This window comes from Melospiza georgiana, chromosome 1 (genome assembly GCF_028018845.1).
Source record: "Melospiza georgiana isolate bMelGeo1 chromosome 1, bMelGeo1.pri, whole genome shotgun sequence".
Classification (NCBI taxonomy): Eukaryota; Metazoa; Chordata; class Aves; order Passeriformes; family Passerellidae; genus Melospiza; species Melospiza georgiana.
The window spans coordinates 143,568,292-143,590,053 of record NC_080430.1 but is presented as its reverse complement, the minus strand read 5'-3'; the positions used below and the strand labels follow the sequence as shown (position 1 = coordinate 143,590,053).

The following is a 21,762-nucleotide window of genomic DNA, read 5'->3' as shown; positions in this document are numbered from 1 at the left end:
TATTTGATTTCTTAGGCAATGTCAGCTTTTGCATGCTACATTCTTTGGCTAATTGCCAGCACGATGTGTAATACTTTAGCCACACTGTTGTTACTTAATCCTTTCCTAATCTGCAATTTGCGCAAGAGGAGTAAAATCTAAGCAAAGCCACTGAGAACATCTCCACTAATAATTTATCAAACTCAACTTTTGTTGTTGGCAGGGGACGGCAGTTGATGGAGGTGAATGTTTTCCCACAACAGCGCCGTATCATAAACACAGGGCAGCTGATTCACACCACACTTATTTTCTGTCATCCACCCTTGGTGTCACCCTGATATTTCTTCGAATGATAAGCCTGTGTGTGTGTGCTCACAACACACCGCCAAGGCCCCAGTTTCATCTCTTTGTGCAAATTACACATTAATTAACCATTAATAACAGTGGGAGTTGCAGGCAGAAATCCACACCTGCCGTGATGAGACCATGCCCTTGGTGAGCCAGTGCCTTACTAATCACCTGCACCTCAGCTGGAGCTCTGCACAGCCCTGCCAGACAAACACCCTGCAGAGGGAAGCGCTCACCAGCCCTAATCCTGCCTTAAAGAAAAGCCTTACCTCTTGCTCTATGAATTTTATTTATTTTGGTCCTCTGGGCAGTGCTTGCTGTTGTTAGAAACATGATTGCTTCATACAGTTATGTTAATGTTTTTGCATTTGACAGAATGTAATTGATACTTCGGCTGCTCCAGTTTCAAAGCCAAATTAGGAAATGAAGTGCTGCACATTAGCTTGTTTAGCTGGTTAAATACTGTAAATAAATACATGCAGGGCAATGAAAACTAATGAGTTTTCTTTAAGGCATTTTCTAAATAGCTGGCTTCACAAAAAGAAGAAAAAGATGCTGCTGTGAACTCATATCCTGAAGGATTTCTCATTTTGCTGCAACAAAAGTTGATCCTGTCTGAAATCTGAACACTGGATTTCACTTAGAGAAAAGGATTTTGCAAGTTATGGAGGAATCATGGCAAGAACTGTTGCAAATTTCACGGTACTTTTATCAACAATATTTCTGTGACTTTGCATTTAACAAAGCCATTTTTTGCAAGGGATTAATTCAGACCGTGGTTATATGTCAAGTTATTCTTCTCAATGCTCACTAGAAAAACATCTTTATAAGAAGTATTTGTGCTGCTAAATCTGTGCACTGCCATAAGGCTGAATGTTAGGCTTTTTCCCCTGACAGAATGCAACAGCATGAGAAAAGTAGGGAAAAAAATCTTGGTTTTCTATAAAGATATAATCTGTTGAGAATTGCTTGACAGAGTGCACTCAGCACTGCTGGAATAATAAGTGTTTCTCAAGTTATCTGTCAGGCCTGCCCTCAGTGCATTAAAGGAGAGCTAGAGGAGAGTATTGCACGGGCGCTGTGATCCAGCCAAGGGCAATGAATTTTCCTCTTGTACATCTACAAAATAACCCTGTTCTTTCACCCCTTTGCTTTCATAAATACTACATTGTTGCAGAAGTGCCTTGGCCTAACTTGAAGGTATTCTACTAAAACCAGGGCACTGTTTAGTATAGGCAGAGCTGAACCTTTACCAGTCCTTTTTGACTGCAAATAACCTCAGCAGTATCACCTCCTTGGCAGAGATGTTGACCTTAAACCTGAGCTTGCTGAGCTGGCTGTTTTACCTGGCACTTTCAGAGGAAGCTGGTTTACAAATTCTGCTGTGCTACTTCAAAAGAAAATTATTGAACTGGTGCTTAAAATGCAGCTGAAGTACCGAGAGTTGATAAAAACACATACTTAGGATGTAAGATCCATCCTGACTGGGAGGTGGTTCAATGCCAGCTTAGGATGGAGACCAGGATGTTGTGAAAAACCTCAACTTTTCCTGTGTTTTTAGCAACAACAGAGGACTGAAGTCTCACAGCACTTTTCAGAGAGGGCAATTTCAAGGTGAAAATGGTGACTAGGTCTGCAAAATACCTAAGAGATTCATGTGGTCCTCAGCCAAAAGGACCATTTAAAAATAGACAAACTATGACTCTCTCAAAAAGAAATGTGTGCATTGCATAAATCAAAGTTCTCACACCCACCATCAAAAGTTTAATCACTTAATATGCTGGTTCTTTCAACACGTTCTGAAACTTTGTATACAATAATACAAACGATGGGGTAACGAAGCAATAGCAATTTATTCTGCTGTACAAACGGATGTTGCATTATAATCCCTAAAGCAATACAGAGGCTGTTTGCAGATGTTACTACAATTTGGCGTTTATTTTAATTGCTCTGCAGCACAGCTCATGTGAAACAAAGTCACGGGATGACCTACACGTTCACCTACTGAGGGTGACTTAACTGCAAGGGGGAGAAAAAAGATTTTTTGAAAGTTTTTGAGGTTTCACTTTAATACAAACCTCCTGCAGCTGTTTTGAAAGGATGCATCAGGGCTCCTGTCCAAGCCTGAAAGCATGGTAGGGCAGGGGGTAATTCAATCAGCCAGGCTATGCAGTGTGCATATTTTTACAAGTCTTGCAAGAATGACATCAGTAAAGTAACTTGAGATATTTTGGTGTCTAACATTCACTCAGCAAGTGCTAAGAAAATATGCTTACTGCACAGATCACTGGCTTTACAGAGTGGGAGTCAAGGTAACTCATGAGAGTCAGCTCACTTTGCTTTATCACTGACCAGGTCCCTTTTCCCTCCTTTTCACTTTCCACTCCCCTTCTAAAAGTAAAAGCTGTTTTTAAAGTTGCTCCTGCTCAAGGAGCTGCTTAGAAGCAGTTGCTCCACTAAACAGATTTCAAGCAAAAGGACAAAGTTAAACATGAGGCAAAGTATAAATAAAAATCAAGACTCTCTTCCTCCTCCTTTCCACTTGTGAGCGATGATCTCACCACTCCGGGTGGATTGCAAGGGTGGCTTGATCTCTTTCAGGAAAGCACATTCTCTAACCTTGATACTGCAGCTATTTATACTTCTCTCTTCTCACCACAAAGAAAAGCAGCTCTAATAATCCTTCCCTTGGTTTTAATGAGAGCACCGTGCTGCCTCCCAGCAGCAGGGTCAAGCCTCTGCCCACGAGCTGTAGCTCCCTGTAACACCAGTGCTCTTGGTTACTGCCTCTCCTTCTGGCTGCTCAATTTTAGACATCTGAGATCGGATTTTCCACTGGCTGAAGCATCACATTGCCAGGCACACAGGTGCAGGATGACAGCCCTGCTGTGCCACAGCATCTTCTGCTCACAGGGCACAGAGGGAAACAAATGCAAGGGCTGAAAGGCAAGAGGGTTTCTAAAATTCAGAGGCAGAGCTCTAACTCCTCTCTCCCTTGTTTATCAGAGGAGTAGGATAATCCATTTCACATAACCCTGGGGACATTCCAAGCCCTTTCTACCTCACAAGAGGCAGGATCCATCCCCTGTCCCCACTCTCCCTGGGGATTCAATCCCAGGCTGAGTTGAGGGAGTTCAGGCTAAGGCAGGATGGAATGCATATACAGACCATAGAGGAGCTGATAGTCTCTTAGGCCAAACCCCATTTTTTCAGATTAAACCAGACACACTGAGCTGCATTCCTCTTGAGACACCACAAGAATTGAGGACAAACATTATGAAACCAAGTTTATTAAAACTTTCTACAAGTCAGACTTTATCATCCAGGTTTCCACAGACATATACATATGTACAAATTGGACATAGTGTTTTTAGCTTTTCTGGCAGAATTTTCTACCAATATATACAAATGTACTTTTTTTCATAGAAGGGTTAAACTGTATCACAGATACAAATGTCAAGCAATCATGAGAGGTTTAGTGCAACGGAGAGCTGGAGCGCTCTGCTCTTAATGCTCATGATTCTGTCAAGTTAGTATTGCCAACAATAATTCACATTGAACTGCTCTTCGACACCTCTTATAAAGACAAAGTACAACAAAACAAGAAAACAAAACCCCAAACAGTAAGGTATGTACAAAGTACACAGTCCATGAGGTATACATGGTATTCTTGCAACGCATGGTGGGACTGCAGCTTGCCAGGGTTAACCCTTAAAATGACTTCACTCGAAATGGGTGGTGTTGGGAATGTGCATCACCCACCTCACGGCCATTTTAGAAGCCACACTCTTGCCTAAGGTGAATGGACATCTCTGCATAAACCACTGGACACATGTGAAACTAAGCAGAAATCTTAGGCAGGACTAAGGTTTACTTACCCCCAACCCAGGAAGCTAATGATTCAGATATATTCATTATTCACACATATTGGAAAGACTATGAATAATCATGCAAAATAAAAACAAAACAAAATTTTAAAAATTAAAAAAAAAGGTGGGGGAAGCTGGAGGCAAACAGCATACCTGAATAATCAACTAAGGGTGTACGGAGATTTTACTCTTAAGACTAACTTTTTGTGGGGGTGGAGGGGGAAAGAGGAGGTGATGTGTTATTTTTAAGAGTTAAGCCGGTTGAAAAACATGGCCATGTTTACAGGTACTGTACAAGACACCCCTCATCCTTTCCAGGGGAAGGTGCCCCAGCCGATAGTGTTACGGTTTGGTAAACGGATACGTTTTGGCACTCGGAGCTAACGAGACCTGCTACTTGACAAGCTCGCTGAGGGCATTAAGTTATATAGGCTACACCGTGGTAACACAAGGCTTAAGTCTATTTAAAACGCTTTCCTGGACAGCGAATGGAATCAGAAGGGATCCAGCTGGGAGATCCACTGGTTTCTGCTTCAGAAAGAGCCACAGCAGTGATTTGTCTTACGGGTGGATCTAGGAGCTTCACGCCTCTGAAAGCAGGATCAGCTGGAGGAGCAGCACAAGCAGAGAGCTGGCCGTGGTGGGTGAAGACCTCATTCCCTCATTAACGTGTGCTTACAGTCAGAGAGCTGCTTGGTGAGCTGGCTGCTGGGGCACGCCAAGGCGATTCCCCTTTTAACCATTTCTGTCAGATTTGTTCAGGCAGAGGTGAGCCATGTGCCCCTCTGCCCCTACACATCGTGGCCAGGGCTCCACACCTCTGCAGCCGCTGCAGGAAAGCAGAAGGAGCTGCCTTTCCATCCCACACCTTGCCAGACGTAAGACTCTGCAGCCAAGATGCGACCAGTTACAGCGGAGGAGGATGCGGGAGGCAGAAGAGCCAGACAGTTCTCACAAGGCTGCACAAGTCCTCCAGGGCTGGTGGGACCGACCAGCAGAGCAAGAGGATGGAACTCTGAGTACACTTAGGGAGCGGAGACCTCCAGGGTGGCATTCATTTAGACAAGGTCACTTTTCTGACCATACTGGCACTTTAAGATGCAGTTGAGTTTGCAGAAGTGGGAAAATGAAACCCTACAAAGATGCCGGAGGTAAGAACCGACGAGGTTTTTGAGATTTCGGGGTTAGCAGAAGAAGGAACTGATATCATCACTGTCTCCATGATATTCTGGGACAATCTGATCTGCAGCTCCCGTCTCCTGGTCTGTATATCCAGGCTCCAAGACTGCCTCAAACCAAGGGTGAAGCAAGATCTCTGGAGCAGTGAGTCTTTCGGAAGGCTCCCGCCGCAGGAGGCTGCGGATGAGGCAGCGGGCTTTGGGGGAGACGTGGTCAGGAATACAGAACTGTCCACGCCGGATTTTGGAAAACAGAGTGCTAGGGTCCGAGTCATGGAAGGGATAGCGTCCCACCAGCAGGGTATAAAGCATCACTCCCAAACTCCACACATCGGCCGATTTTCCAGAGTAAGTCCCCGTCGTGTTTAGGATCTCAGGGCTGACGTACGCCGGGCAGCCGTGCTTGTCTGAGAGTGCATCGTCTTCACCCTTGATGATGTGTGTGTCTTCCAGGCTCTCCAGACGCAGCTGAGTCCTAGGGAGGGCAGGAGAGGAAGCCACAGGTGAGAAATAGCAACAGCAGTCGTGAGCAAGCACAGCAAGCCCCTGCCATGGCCCCATTCTCTCTCGCATTGGCACTGGGAAAGGAAACACCTCAACTTGCAGCCGAGAAGTTGCCCAGACGCCCAGGAATGTGTAATGGAAGTGCTGCTGTGTGCATCGGGCCAGCATTCCAGCATTCAGTGACACTCATGTTTTTTTATTAACTGGAGATTTTAACAATACAGAGGACTCTTGAGGAACACTGAGTCTCCGCTACCCACGCAGGTTGCGGTGCCACTGCAGGGGGTTAATTGGTGACATGGCACTTTGCAGCCACTGTGTGCCGTTCAGGCTTTGAGCAAACAGCATCCAGCTGTGCGATTCCACAAACCACAAAGCCCAGCTCCCCTCTGCACTCATGAGGATCATTGCCTTCCCTAAGCTTTTTTTTTTCTTTTTTTTCATTTTAGTTTGTAATTTATTCTTTTTATTTTTGGAGTGTATCACCACACTCACCATCTCCAGGTGGAGATGGGTCCACCCCAACCTCCTATTTTGGAGGGTAAGGGGAGCTCCCCGTCGGCAGGGAAGCCACCAGGCAGCCCTGGAAGGGCTCTGCACTGCCTGGCAGCCTGCTGGGGTGTAGATATGTTGGCTTCAGCCTGTCCTCAGCCTGACCTCGGCAAATACCCATTGGTTCTGCAAACGGAAAATATGACTCAACGAGAACAGTGGGCCCGGGATTGGCTGCGGGAGCCCTGAAACTGCACCTGTGCAGAGCCCGCGTCGCCTGCCATTGCTTAACCCTCTTCTTGCCAAATGTGATGCACATGACATCGCCCGTGCAACACGTTATTTCCAAATGAGCGAGACTGTAAGCAACGTAACATTTCAACAAATGTTTCATCTTCTTATGGGAGGGAGAAGCTGCAATAGTTTCCTTCAAAGGAATAGCTTTCTTTACGTGTCAACATATGGCTGTTTCAGAGGGGCCGTGCTGGTTAATTTTCTTATCACATTTGTAAAAGATATCCTGAAGAATCATTAGCCCAGTTTAACATAACAAAATCCCTTTTCTTTCGCATCAGTAGTATCACCGTATATTTTTATGATATTAAGCACAACTCCATTACAGCTTTTACTTGGTTTTTTAACATTCCTTGGGATAAGCAGCTAGTCCAGAGTCAGTTTTTCTGTTTTTCTGACTCTGCCATGTGTGGTGAAGCACTGCAAGAGCAGCAAACACTCCAGGGGAATACTGAATTATTTCCCTAATCTAAATTTAACAACTAGATTCTATGATCTCCTCTATGAGCCTCGGCTTTAGGCTAAGTTTTACTAAAGTGATTTTCTTTGATGCAGGACTCCCAAAGCATTATTTAACCATGTCCCACCTTCCCTCCTGTGTGTGCCCACGATCCACCAGCACAGGGGGCATGGGAAGCACGGCAGTGGAGAGGGGATAAAAGCCTCGAAAGGTTCAGCAGCATCACTCTCATCAGCAGAGTGGTTCAGCAAGGAGACCCTACCCAAGTTCTGGGGCTCCAGCGTGGGTCACAAGGCAGCTCTCCCAAGGAGGGACCAGAGCTCCAGCTCCTCACATCTCCTGCTCCCCCAGCTGGGCTGCTTCCTCCCGCCGGTACAACACCTCAGCCTCCCCCCTCTCCCTCTCTGCCTTTTATTCATTTGACACTGAATGAGTGGCACACATGACATCTTCTGGCGCTAACGAGCATCTGAACTATCATCCCTTTGTCTGCCAGCGGGTTTCAGTGAACTTCTGCTGAATGAGAGGAAGCTCCCGGCGAGCTTCCTCCCTTTCATCAGTCAAGATCTAAGAGGGAGCGCGCCCCGGTTAGATCCGTGACCTACTACACACACGTGATGAGGACCTACTCGGATTGCTCGCAGGTGATGCCCGGCTGACAGGGCTGCTTCCACTCCCTGGGACGCTTTTTGTGTCTCTGGATGTGGCATTCCTCCCTCCCCACTCACCCCAGGGCTGGCTGCTGACAGCCACTTACCTTTCTTCATTAGAGAAGACAAATTTCCTGAGCTTGAGGTCACCAAGTACGATGGCTGACTGGTGGCAGTGAGCTACAGCGGAGACAATCTGCTTGAACAGCCGGGCAGCCTCCTCTTCCCTCAGCCTCTTGCAGCTCCTCACGTAGGAGTGCATGTCCCCAAAGTCCTTTTCAAAGAACACATAGGCCTTGGTGTCCCCGAGAATGACTTCCACAACCCCGGTGATGTTTCTGTGTGACGGCAGCTGAATGTAAGGTCGGATCTTGTCCTGGTAGTGTTTGAGGGGGAACACCTGTATAGAGGAAATTAAACCCAAATTCATTCTCAAGGGCGTTGAAAGCTGCAGCTCGCGTAGCAACTCTCCCCAAACAATGACGAGAGAGCTGGAGGGGAGCCAGGGCTCGGCAAGACCGGCAGGAGCGGCTACCGAGACCCTTCCTGTTCGTTGTACATTGAAAGGCTGGGGGGAAACTAAAACAAGGCACCATTCCCACAGCCTCTGGGGGGAAGGCGCTCCGAGGTAAGCCGGAGTCCCGGCTCACTGGCAGGCGTGCAAACGCCGCCGGGGGCTGGCCGGGCGTTCCCGGCCGTGGAGCAGCGGGAGGAAGGATGTTCGGCAGGGCTGTCCCCGGGCCGGCAGGACCCGCTCCCCACCCGCGCGGCTCCCGCTCACCTTGCAGCGCAGCTCCCGGCCCGAGCTGACGCTCAGCGCCCGGGACACCTGCTCCCGCTCGGCCAGCGGCAGCAGCAGGTACGAGGCGATCAGGCTGGGACCCGCCGCGCCGCCGCCGCCGGCGGGAGAAGCGGGGGCACACGGCGAGCCGGGAGCGCTCAGGCAGTCCGGGGGGCCGCATTCGGCGAGCCGAGGGCACTTGGCGGCCGGCGCTTCCTCGGAGGGGCCGTCGTGCAGGGGCTGCAGGCGCTTGGCCGGGGCGCTGCGGCAGCGGGCGGCCGGCAGCAGGGACGCGGGGCGGCTCATGGGGGGAGCGGAGCGGGCGCGGAGCTACAGGCGGGCGCTACGCGCTGGGCGCATCCCTTCGCTCTCCCCGCCGAAACCTCGGGCCGTGTCCACCATCTGCTGCCGAGTCCGCGCTAAAGTAGTTGGAGGCTTTTAAAAAAAATTAAAAAAAAAAAAAGGTGATTCTCCTCCTCCTCCCGGCCCTGACGCACAGGGAAATGGGAGGAGGGAGGCTGGGACACGCCCGCTCCGCTCCGCCCGCTGCTCTCCGCGCCCCGGGCCCGCCGGGCGGGGCGGCCGCGGAGCCGCCGCGGGACTTGAAGGGGGCGGCGGAGACCCCTCCTCTTCGACCCTAAATAATTATGTCGAGAAAGCGAGGCCACCTTCCTTTCCAGGATCTTCTCGTCCATACAACTGCAGCTTCCCAGCCACAGTCCTTACTTTTCACTAATCACTAAATAACCATCCCTCACCCCAAGGTTTGCATCACAGCGCTGTTGTGTGAGCATAAGCGTTTACTCATAAGCGTAGACGTAACGTGCGCCATCAGAAATACTTGGCACTGGGTGTTTCCCATGTTAAAACTATATCTGCTGTCCGAAAAAGGAATAGCTCGGAGACCCAGGCAGCCGCCAGCAGCTGCAGTGACCTGCGAGGAGCAGACTGAGAGGAGCTGCACACAGCTCAACAGCATGGCTTTAAAGGAGTAGTAAATAGACTTACAGCACGGACTGGGAGTAAATGGAGAAAGAAAAAAAAAAAAAAAAAAAAACAAACAGACAAAACCAGACAACAAATCATCCCTGGGGAAAAAAAAAAAAAAAAAAAAAAAAAAAAAAAAAAAAAAAAAAAAACACCAAAAAAACAGCTGTAGTTTTGACAAGAATGCTTCAGAAGGAAACTCTCCAGTTTTCTGTTTTTATATATGCAAATTTTCTGTAATTTAGCACTGAAGCTTCCCTAATATTAACACAGGGATCCTGCGTTTTTTTATTCAGTAGGATCAACTCCTCGTCTGTTTTGGTTTCCCCAACCTGGGTCTGTGCAAGAGGCAGAGAGGGCTGAGTGAGGATGGGTCACCCAGCTCTGAAGCCTGTGATGCCACGTGTGCAGGTATTTGCTCAGATTCCTGATAGATAACTGCACAGCAAACCCATGCATGCCTTCAGCTACTTCTAGTGTATTTTAAGAAGCACATGAAACTCTTGTGCAGGATGACTCATAGCATAGCAGTCCCATTAATGCATTTAAACATAAAACTCATATGCCATAAAGGGATATCCCAGGGCCTGCATTTCTTTCTTTCTTTTTTTTTTCCCCAGAAATAAAATTCCGTTAATGCCTGCAGATTGTTTCTGAGTGATTCACCACAACTCTCAAAGCATGCTATTTTATTTGGTTCCTCTTTATAGGTAAAACACATGCAAGTATCTATCAGACCTTTTGTTTTACTTTTCCCTTCCTGGAAGTTTAATGATTGGAATGCTGCTGCTGGGTGAATTTAGCTGGTAGGATGCCACATGTGTAGGCTGCTTCCTCCATCTGAGACAGCAGAAGGTGCAGGCTGGGGGGGAAGGGTATCAGAACCTCTGGGGACAGGGAAGGGGTGCAGACAAAAACAAATGGGTGCGCACAAAACAGCAATGAACCAGCATAAAGGTTCTCACGGGCATTAGCAGTGTGTGCCGGTGTCCCCTGTAGCTCTCTCAGAACTGAGATGCAGAGTGAGCAGGAATGAAGGTGTCAAGTGTTCCCACCCTCCCAAAGATCCCTTTCAGCTGCTGTGTCAGATCACTGTCCCTGCTGAGGAGAGGCTGTACCAAGGATCTGCTGCATACATTGTTGGAAGTTGTGTCCTTCACCTGCCCAGCCTCCCATCCATCTAAAACCTTAGGTCCACACCATGGGGACACAGTGGCACCTGAGCACAGGGCTTGGCTCGAGCTATTGGCAGCCAAATGGGAGATGGCACCCACTGGTCCCGAGGAAGGGAAAAAAGCACCTCTTGTCATCCTGGCTCCCCCAAACCCACCTGGCATGTGAGGAGAGCAGAGTACACACAGCATTGTACCTCACAGTCCTGCCACATTCTCCTGGTGCCTGGGCAGCCTTTCCTCACAGGGATTCCAGCAATTTCATGCTCTGTATGTCCGTCCCTGCTAACTGGAGCCCTAAAACTGGGTGAGCAGTTCCCAAAGGCCAGGAAAAGATAACCCCTGGGGCATTCATCCCACAAGCACTGGTGGGTGCCCTCTTCTAGCTGACTGTATATGCTGAACTACAGTTGACTGAGACAAACCAAAGCTTAAATCTCCCAGGTCTTTGAAAAATGAGTGAAGTTCTTGACAGAAGGAAACCTCTGGTGCTTCTTTAAAATGCCTGGCATGCTTTCAGTACTCAAAGCCTTAATGCCATGGCTGAACATATAGTAGCAATTATTACTCAAGTTAGTATTATGTTTTGGGTACAGAATATAGGAAAAGATCCACATCCAGACTTCCCTCCATCCCCACCAAATTCATTTCAAGATGCAGAGCAGAGAAGGGATTCCCACTTTGGCTTTTCTGGTTTTTCTAATTTTGGCTAATCCCTAAAATGCAAAAATTAAGAATAAAAAAAAATAAAAGGGATGCCAAGGATGTTGTCTGATGACCTACATGGCATGTTCTTTTGCTCTTTCTCAAAGGGCTGAAACTTGTCCTCCTTGCCCACCTCTGCCAGTGCTTGCATGCAGCCCTGGTGTGGTTAGGAACCAGTGCTGAGAACAGGAGGAATTCCAGGAAGAGATTTGTGAAAAAGTGTTGCAATATTTCAGTATTCTAAGATTTTTGCAGAAAATGGAGCTACCACACTTGACACAGCAGCCTTGTGTTTGTTGCCATTAAGCATGCAGGCTTATCTCCTGCACTAGTCTCCTCCTGAAATCAAAAGCTATCTTTTCAGGTCTTCCTTCTATTCCCTGCGTAAACTTTCATCATTCCATCTCCCCCTTCCCCAAAAAAGACCTTTCAGGCTCTACCTGCTTAGCATGTGTGATGAATTCTGTCATGGTAATTCCCAGTTGTGCCTGTGGTGAATTTGAGCCTGAATGGCTTTACAGCCCTTCAAAATGAACCAGGGCAATGTTACACATCTCCAGTGGACAGCACTGAAAATCATTGTGGAGCACAGATCAGTGCACAATTACAGACCTAATGCTGGGATAAAACATTGACTCTGTGGATGAGTCCTGCTATCCAAGTGCCAGAAAAAATAATCTGCTGTGAGCCAGCAGAATACAAGGAACCAGCACTCAGATGTTCCAAAGGGACTTGGTACCTGTGAGGTGGGCAGGGATGACCTTTGGAAGTAGAGTTCAGTAGACTTCATGCCTGACAAAGGATAACAGTGTGCAACAGACACCTTCCCAACACTAGCAAAGTCTGAGGAGCTCTCAGTCAAAGGACATTGCAGAATCGTTATAAAAAGTAGATCCTGCCTTGGAAAAGGCCAGTCAAAGCAAGCGGGACTGCTGGCTGTGTCCTCACTTCTGGAGTCCCAGCTGCTAGGCAAGGATCTGGGACTGCAGCAGAAAAAAGAGCCTGTGGGATGTGTATCACAGAATGGGCACGTCCTAGCAGAGGGAAAGGTCTTACATAACACAGATTTGCCAGGGATCTGGCAAGGTGAATATTGCTCTTCATATATTTTTTCTCTTTTTTGAAACAGACAAGCAGCTTAGTGCATCTGTGAGATGAAGACTGAAGAATCCAGAATTCCTGGTGCTCAGGCATTGATCCTCCCATTTCTCTTATTTTATTTAAGGGAATTTTTGTTACATGGTTTTCAAGCATCTACCTGCCTTGCCCTCAGCCAGTGCTTACACTCACCTGAGCAGCAGCTTTTCCTTAGATGCTCACAAAATTATCACTGTTGCTCCAGTTCTCTGACCCTTTATCTCTATAACTAGAGCAGCCAGAGGCAATGAGAATTGTGTAACCATCTCCCCACTTCCCAAGTGCTTGGGACAGGTCTGGTAACTTTGACAGTATGTCTCATGGGACACACTGAATAAATCTCTATTAGATTAGGGCACTTATAAATAAACTGGCTGCTTGCCACAGAAAAAAATGAAAAGGTCTTTATTTTAGTTACTGGATGAGAAAGGCAAGGAACACAAATATTTTGGCTAATATTAAACTATTGGTAAACGATGAAAAATCAGTATCTTTATTTTTAAAGTTATCTCAAGCCATGTAATGAAAATTAAACTACTGCCAGATTGAAAGCCAACAATCTAAAACCAGCATGTCATCTATAATCTAATGGTGTACAGAATTACCCTGCACAGATGGGCCTCAAAGAGTAGTCGTATGGCCAGGTGATAAAGAACTAAAAGTGATGTTTTTTATAGCAGAGCAGCATCTGTGATAACCCACAGCCATCCTCAGACACTGTGGAACTTGGCGGCAGATTCACCGCTGAGATATAAAACACATGACGAGCACGTAGTGACATCAAAAGCAGTGCAGTGTAATGGTGCTCAGATGTCTCCCCTCAAGCCCACACAAAAGCTGCTCTCAGGGCTGCTGTAGCTCAGAAGTCTCAATGATTCCCTTTTGATAAGCCTGTTGTTAACAAATCCAAGGAGTCTTATGAGCAGCACCTCCTGACTTTGTTCCTTTGCTAACTGGAGAGCATGAAGGCTTCTTCTGTTGCCTGGAAGACGTGTGAAGGTTCAGGTTTTAGACCTCAAATCCTGTTTTTACTTCAGAAGTGGATTGCACAAGGGGACAGTGAATGAGTGTCTCCGTTTCCCTTGCGGTCAGAGAAGATCCTATTCATACTGAGTTTACAAGCAAACACTTCCTTTGGTAAGCTTCCCATGCAATTCAATTCATGTGCGTGCTTTCAGGCTCTGTCTTTGGGTCTGGACTAACATCAGAACAAGCAAGAGAGGCAGGCTCTCTTCTCAGCCCACCACAGCCTTTTCTGCAGTGCTTTGAAATGATGAAACACACAGTGTTTTCTGCACACTGCTGCAGTCCTGTCAAGTCACTGTGATTATTCATGCATCAAGAGGCTAAGCACATACATGGGTATCTACTGGATGATGTACACCCATTTCAGAATTTTATTTGCTTAACAATCAATCCAATGTTTTTGCTCTTTATAGTTACTGGCTGGGAGCCTAGAATCTGCTGGCACCTACACACAGGATTCTCCTCTGAGCATTCTGTGACCACATCAGGTGTTTGAAATATTATATATTAACAATAAGTACTTTATGACCAGCAAATAAATTATTATTTATGGAAGACTTGGAATTTGCCATCAGTACCTGTAGTGAGGAGCCATCAGCTTAAGGCTTTGGCTGTAGTAACAGAAAGGAAGACCTGTCCTTGGGATATTCTTACATTTTCCATTCCAGGAAGTTTTTTCTAAATGCATCTTCTTCACTGTATAATAAAGCACTATCCATTAGGCAAATGTTTAGTTAACAGACACAGCAGGATCCATACATGAAGATTTTTAGGGAAGGTGAGGATTAAGATTCACTTGAAATGGCAGTGAAACTTAATAAAGTTGCACAGTGAATTCTAAGCTAGTTCTGGCCACAGTACTGGAGCTATTCTTGAGAAAAATGTCATGAGGTACTTGTGACCACAGGTAGGTAAGACCTTTGTCATCAGCCACTCATGAGGAAACATGAGTATCCAAGAGGACATTGTCTAAAATAAGGCAGTGTGTTGGCCTTGGCTGTTGAGTCATCAGTATCACTTCCTGCAGCCCCTGCTTTTGCTCCGGGTATTTCTCAAGGGAGCACTGACTTAGTCTTTTTGATTCTTCTAGAATGAATAAGATCACTGCTCCAGAGCAGTAATGATGAATATGTCCTTGATTCAGAGGTATGTGCACTCCTTTTAGCACAAGTGTGCTAAATCTTCCATGAGATGCCTGCCTGATTAGTTTTTATCTTTATTCGTCATGGCTTCACTGATTTGAAAACTTCAGACTCTCTAGTTGTAAAATGGAGAATTCACAGGAAGAATCTGTTCAAGTGAGAGAGCAAGCTTAAGTGAGCAAGTGTTAATGGCTTGTGCCTCAGGGTACCACTGAAAGCTGTTGTACGTGGATCTCTCTTGTCTTTAATTCACTATTTGCCTAGACACTTCTTTAAACCTTCAAAATACTACGTGGAACTTCTCTAGCAGAGACAGATTCTCACCAGTTTTCAGTGACAGATCCTTCTCAGCTACCCTGAGATTTGCTGCATTTGTAAAGCACATCTTATGGGAAAAAGAAAATAAAAAACAAACACCTGACCTCTGAATTTCTTTTAAAAAATATCATTGCAAAATTTCTGACGTCAGACAATGAGACACAAATTACCCTGTGAACTGTTAACATATGCCTGTTTACATATGATATCTTATAGCCAAAGCAGATTAAGATTTGAAGGTTTAACTGCTGTTGAGTTTCCACTATGTGAATCATACAGATCATACAGCTTATTCATCACAGGCACTTATTTTTATTCTTTAACTCTTTCAAGCTACTTCTTCCCAGAGTAGAGTTTAGGGGAAATGTGGGACATGTGGGAACAGAGAGATCACAACGGCACAACAAACTCTGAACTTTGCAAATGAAAGAGGAAAGAGCTGCCATTAAGTGCAGCCACCCGAGTGAATCAGTAGTGGTTTGTATCTTGCACCAGGTGAGCTGACAGGCACAGAAGCCTTCCCCAGCTGCCACGGTCACTCTGTCCATCTACCTAGTTAAGAGAAGAGCCAGCTGCAATGGATGCTGATGGCCAACCCTGGAATCTTTCAATTTAAGGAGGAAAATTACTTGTAAGAACCAACAGAAGAGAACCGGCCATGACAAAATCAGCAGGATGGCTCAAGTTCCAAGTTCAAAGAAAAAAAAAATACCATTCATCACTCTAGGATTCCTTGGGTGCTATGATATAGTTTAAATTCAGAAATGCCAAACATTTTGGTGAAAACTTCATTGATATCAGTAAACACAGGCAGTTTATTCTAGCACTTGAATCTGTGTGGTGCATCACTGATTCTAATGGGACTCAAGTACTCTCACCAGCAACAAGTGAACAAGTATCTGTCTTTTCCTGGATAACATGGTCATATTTTAAAAGAGGCATCTCTGCTAATAAAAGAAAGAAACCTACCTCTATTTAAATACACATGCCTATTCACCTCAGATGTGATTGTTATTAAAGCTAGGCAGGCCAGTGATGCCATCTCTTTCAGGTGAAACCAAGAAGGATTTCAGAACTTCACTTACTGTTCAGCTTCTCTGATTCACTGACACTGCCTGTCTCAGGCTAGCAAAGGAGAGAAGGAAGATGATGTACTTTGAAGCAGGAATATGAACATCCAAAAATACCTTTCCTCTTGGAGTGGCCATAAGTGACTGTTTGACTATTTGTTCTTTTCATTTAAAGTGTAGCTTCAGATTTGTTTGGTTTTTGTCTCCCAGCTGCATCATCTTAAGCAGGCAGTCCACCTTATTTTATTCCCTGTGGATTGGCTAACAGAGGCTGAGTGCAGCACTCTGATGGGTCAAGTCTCTTTTTCACGTAGGACAACAAGGTGTAACCAAGACAGCAATCTCCCTCACAGCATTACTCACTGGAACATGAGGGCAATGAACCGTATCAGGAACTGCAGCAATCCAAGGCTATACTGGTACAAATGCCACAGGTAGCAAACCAAACCTGCTGCCACCAGTTTGTTGGTAGGAATCTGGGTATAATTTTCCATTTATAATGTTATGTGTTATTGGAAGGCACACTCAAACACCAACACAAACTAAATTTGAGGTGCAGCACTTGTGGCCATGGAAAATGTATGTACATCTTTGCATCTGAAAACTTGGGAGGCTGGTTATCACTAGGGATTGAATCAGATCCAAGAGGACAATCTTAATGCACTTCTGCCAGAAACTGCAGAGCTTATTTAACCAATGCAAGTTTCTGTTTCTGATATTCTGCTTAGTAATGGTTCAAGAATAAATTTAGCCACAATCTTAAAGATGAAACAAAAAGGACATTCCCTCCCCCTCCCTGTTTTTTTTTTGAAAAATGCTATTGTTAACATCCTCCCTTGTGGTATTTAACTGAAAAAGGGTGACCTGCCTTAAAAACTACAGGTTTGAGGCCTGAGGTATTTTAAAAGGGACCAGATTTTACACACAAAAATACAAACAGGTACATACTGCTCCACCACCCCCCAGTCCCTTTCAGCTGTTTCAGCTGGGCTTCCATGGCAGAAGCACCCACGCTCACTGCAGAGCTGGGGAAGGATGGACCTCAGGGTTAGACCACATAATGAAAATTAGCCAGCCAATTCCCATGAAGTGTTTTGAACACAAAAGCCCAGTGCAAGCAATAATGGTTCAGTTCTCTTTTTCAGCTATGAAATCAGCTTGCAGATTAATATTCTTCAATTACAAAATAACAATTTTCAGCTTGAAGTGGTTTGTGCTCTTAAGTGCAATTGGGGTTAATAATGGTCTATGAAAGGAGAGCTATTAGCAAACAGTAACCCAGAGTGGAAACCTTCGTACATGGGTACCTCAGCTACATTTTACATTAAATGTCAGATTGTAAATTCAGAAAAATTACATAGGAAAACACCATCTAGCCCACTAAGGATCCCAAAGCACAAAGAAACCTGTATTTTCTGCTTACATATGCCAAGAGATAATTGTCATCTGACTGCCAAGGCAGCTTCTTTTACCTATGGCTATTTCTAATTCATGTATATATATGCCTTACCTGCCTGATGTGTTCAGATCAATTTAGGCAATAAATAGTGTCACAAAGTTTAAGTTCTTTTCTGGATCTGTGCCCAAAAGCATAGATATCTGAAGATTATAAAAATATTTAACTGTTTTTCAATCCAAGGCATATGGTTACAATATATTTGTACTATCTGAAATTTGGTTATTGGAATACTTCTGTAAATAATTGTAGTCTTCTAGCCTACAACATTAAGGTAAAGCCTTCTGGGACTCCCAAATGAAAAAAGCCTGAATTAAATGCTTCTGAATATCAAAATAAAAGCCTAAGTCAGGGCAGAGAGTTCAAAATTATAAAAAAACAAGGCCAAATCCTCAAAGCTGAGTGGTTGTTCTCTGTGGCCACAAACAAGGTATAAGTGTGCAACACTTTCTGCAAATTCATCTCCAAGGTTTGTGTTACAACATGGGCATGGTCCCAAGCACTGAAAATCCTTGGTCACAGTGCCCTACTCCAACCATGCCCAGTAGTTACAGAGACAGTGACAGAACTATCTGCAACACAGAGCAAAGCACTCATTAATGCTGGCAGGATCTGCATCTCTAATATGTTGAAGAAACTAGCACACTGAAAAGGAAGTTTAAATGCTGCAAAACATACTTTATTTACCAAATGCAAGCTTTTAGAAATTCAGGAAGGTAGAAAAAACCCAAACAAGTTTAACTGGACTTCCTTATATTCCTGACTTCAAAAAATGCTTTCAGTTACAGCAGAGACCTTCAACTTTGGCTATAAATGAAACATTTAACAATGATTTACCTATAAATGAAACACTTAACACATAACAATCAGTTATACAACCTATTTAGAATCAGCAACTTATCTCACAGGACCTTTAATAACAAATTTTCTTTGTGGCAGTAGCATATCCAGCTCACGTGTCCAGGCTTGACCAGCTTTGTTTTTTCTGACTGTCAATCAGTCTTTTAAGTATTTCATCTGGTACAAGATCTGATCCTTTTACATCAACATGGCTACAGCCCATTTTAGGGCATCTGTTAAAAAGAAAAGAGAGACTCCATTAAGAAGAATTGTATTTGACAGATATGGGCTTTTGCATAACATCTGCTAGATTTTTTTTTTATTCTTTCTCTCAGTTCCTTGTTACCTCTTGTCCTCTTCACCAGCTCTATGTGGGAAAAAATAAATCTATCCCAACTGGTGAGAATCAGCAGCTGAAGGAAGGAAAGAAGGTGCACAGTGAGAGATGGAGACTTTCACCTGTAATCACTCTCTTGCTGCAAGCACACAAGCTGCCTTCATCAGCAATGATATCAGCACTGCATGGACACCTTTCTGTGTTGCTTTCTCTCTCTGCAGTCCTCTAAAAACTGCAGGTAGATACTGCTTACCTCACTAAACTGCAGTGGAGCAGTATAATCTTTACTGGCAGATAAGTAGGGAAATTATTTTCCAGGGAACCAAAAGGGAGTGAGTCTTGCCATGACTGACTGGTGAATCAGTGTACTATCTAGTTGGTGTAAAAATCAACCTGACTTTTTATGAGCTGTGAAAGCTCAGAAAGGAGAAATGGGGCCAAATTAACAGCCTCTAGATGATAATCAAATACAAAATGTCTTACAACTACTTGAAACAGCCAGATAAAGACAGCAGGGTAAAAGATATTCAGGGACAAAGGTCATTTTCCTTTGGTGGCAGCCCAAACATACACAGATGGTATCTATAGTAAGAAGTAGCACTTTTCCTGAATTTTTTCCTCTCTGAAGAGGAACGTTTGTCTGAGGTGCTGAACGTATTTACACTCAGTACTCATAACTTTTACTCCAGATTCGTCCACAGGTTACAGTGTTTGTCATAGATCAGTCATTTAATTGCTCTGTGCCTCAGTTTTCCCATTTATCACCTTAATACAGCAATAGCTTGCCAGATTAATGAATAACAAGGGCTCAGAAAGCTTTCCACATTTCCTGTAAGCATAAAGTATTAGTATGTCCTTCCAGGCAGTGGAAAATAGTGAGCAAAGCAAGAGACGTAAGAGCTGCCTCAAGGAGTGTGTGACAGGTCTGTCAGCACGGGCTGTGTGTACGTCAGCTGAAGGGCTGGCAGGCAGGCACTGCACTGCCAAGGGCACTGAAGGCATCCTGTGGATTCCAGCTGGGAAGTGCTTGTGAGGAAACAGCCACTGTGTGTCTGCAGAGTGAGCAGCAGCTCCGACTGCAGAGCCAGGCTAGCGAGGATCCTGCCCTGCTCTGCCACGACACCTGATCCCACAGGAATATCCCTGGCAGGGGCACAGCCCAGCAGCCAGGCCATCACACTGGAACACTGAACAGGGAACTTGCTGCAATAGCTGGCCTGTCTTCCCACCACAGCAGATGATGGGTTTTAACTGAATTTTCATGAGAAAGTTTAAAATTACCGTAGGTTGGTCAGACTGGGCAGAGAAAACCAAGGAGTCCTTCTTAATTTAATTACAGTGAAGCTGTGGCATTGCTCTGTGTGTGCTTTTCTAGCACTGGAATAACTGCTGTAAAAATGGTAAGGCCGCCAGCTAAAAGCTCAGTATTAAGAACTGCCAGTGTTCAGACTGCACAAATAATTTTGGTTTGAGGATAAGGGAGCTTTTAAAGCTGGGTGTTGTACAGCTGATATGATTTTTTTAACTACAGAGTTTCTCTAGTCTTCCCTTTCTTAAAAGGTAAAATAAAATTCAGTCATGTGAACCTGTTTTTCAGCAGAGCAGAAACTTTTGATCCCCTACAACAATTCCTCCTAAACTGACATTGTTCTGATGGATTTAACAACACAGAGAAATATTTAGATACATCCTAAATTCAGTATCAGAGAAAGTATTCTTGTCATTGGGCTGTTGAGCACATGCTTTTTAGCCTCTCCCTATCCTCCAGAACACTCACTTTCCTCCAACTTGAGAGCTATTACCCAATTCCTGTTCATTTTTCCAGCCAAGTCTCTGTCCATCCATGTTGCTGGTTTTGTTGTTATTCCCAGTTATTCCCATTCCAGACTTTCCCCCTAGATTTTGTAACACAAGCAAGGTGCTTCCATCTAGTTCTTCAAGCTGTCTTCACCCTGAGATAGTGGCTGGGCATTCCAACTGATGCTTGGTTTCATAGCAGTGCTTTCCTGTAACAGGGAATGAGCATGGAATAAAAACTCCAGCTCCACCTTTGTAACCCTCATGGAGGACTGTGTAGAGCCTCACACAAATGCCAGAGCAACAGATGGAGGAAATAAGCTGCCTGTGGCATTATCTTCAGGGAAATCAGGTTGCTGGTCCCCAACAGACCTTCCTAAAGCAAACTGCACATTCATTAAGAAGTCCAGAACTAGTAAGTTTCCATGAAGTCATCAGCCCCAAAGCAGGAGGCTCTAGCATAAATGGTGTAAAAACAAAGGTGAAATCAATGATGAGATGATATGTCCTCTCACTTGCTCCAAAAAGCATTCGTGTTCAAGCCTCTTCTTTTTCTACTTTTTTCTCTTTTTTTTTTCCCTTAAAATCATTATAATTTTCAAATTTATTGTGGAGAATTTGAGGTTTAAAAATTAATCTCTTACATCTTTTCATTCAAAAAAATATGTTCCATGTGGAAAAGTGACAGATTATTATGGTGATATAAGGAAAGAATTATTTAACTCCATCATGGTAGGAACTGCACTGCACTATCTGATCTCATTCTTAAATTCTATTCTGTCTAAAATGTTGTGGTTTAATATTTCTCACTTTAACATTCAGCTGTTTTAATATTTCTGAGCTGAATTGGAATATAACTGCAAAAGAAGGTGGAAGGAGGAATTTTTTTTTGTTTACTTTAAGGCTTGCTACATAAGCAGTGGGAACATATCAGCAACTAAATAATAGGAAACTGAGGTCTCTCTCTGTTGGTCATCGCTTTACTTCTGTTGTGCAGCTACAAGAAGCTGTAACTTTCCCACACAATTCCTGAATATTTCCTTACACACAGTTTTCATTAAAAAGAAAAGCACCTTCACGTGTCTAGTACTAATGAGGAGGCTGTGACTTGGGCAGATGCTGAAGTTTTACTTCCTGCAGCCTTTCCAATCCAAATACATTTCCTAGAACAAGTGGAGTAAAATTCCACTTACACAGCAGAGCAAATGCCTTTCCACACA

General features: G+C 44.7%; 2 protein-coding genes across 2 annotated transcripts in view; both read right to left on the bottom strand.

The window, feature by feature from the left end:
• Positions 1-3,601: 3,601 nt before the first annotated feature.
• Positions 3,602-8,943, bottom strand: TRIB1 (tribbles pseudokinase 1). The gene is made up of 3 exons (XM_058027314.1): positions 8,556-8,943; positions 7,882-8,174; positions 3,602-5,849 (listed from the first exon to the last, which is right to left on the bottom strand). Exons 1-3 carry the CDS (start codon positions 8,859-8,861, stop codon positions 5,381-5,383), a joined length of 1,068 nt encoding a protein of 355 aa, XP_057883297.1. The 5' UTR covers positions 8,862-8,943; the 3' UTR covers positions 3,602-5,380.
• A 9,282-nt stretch (positions 8,944-18,225) lies between these two features.
• Positions 18,226-21,762, bottom strand: part of NSMCE2 (NSE2 (MMS21) homolog, SMC5-SMC6 complex SUMO ligase) — a 126,304-nt gene continuing 122,767 nt past the window's right edge. Inside the window, 1 exon segment of the mRNA XM_058031473.1 lies at positions 18,226-18,641. Within this exon segment, the coding sequence (XP_057887456.1) occupies positions 18,521-18,641 (121 nt within the window). The 3' untranslated portion in view covers positions 18,226-18,520.

Excerpts from the sequence above, each read along its gene's own strand:
- TRIB1 (XM_058027314.1), bottom strand. The coding sequence starts at position 8,861 with ATGAGCCGCCCCGCGTCCCTGCTGCCGGCCGCCCGCTGCCGCAGCGCC. Across the intron at positions 8,175-8,555 it reads GCCGGGAGCTGCGCTGCAAG|GTGTTCCCCCTCAAACACTA; the intron begins GTGAGCGGGAGC and ends TCCTCTATACAG. Across the intron at positions 5,850-7,881 it reads GTCTTCTCTAATGAAGAAAG|GACTCAGCTGCGTCTGGAGA; the intron begins GTAAGTGGCTGT and ends TGCCCTCCCTAG.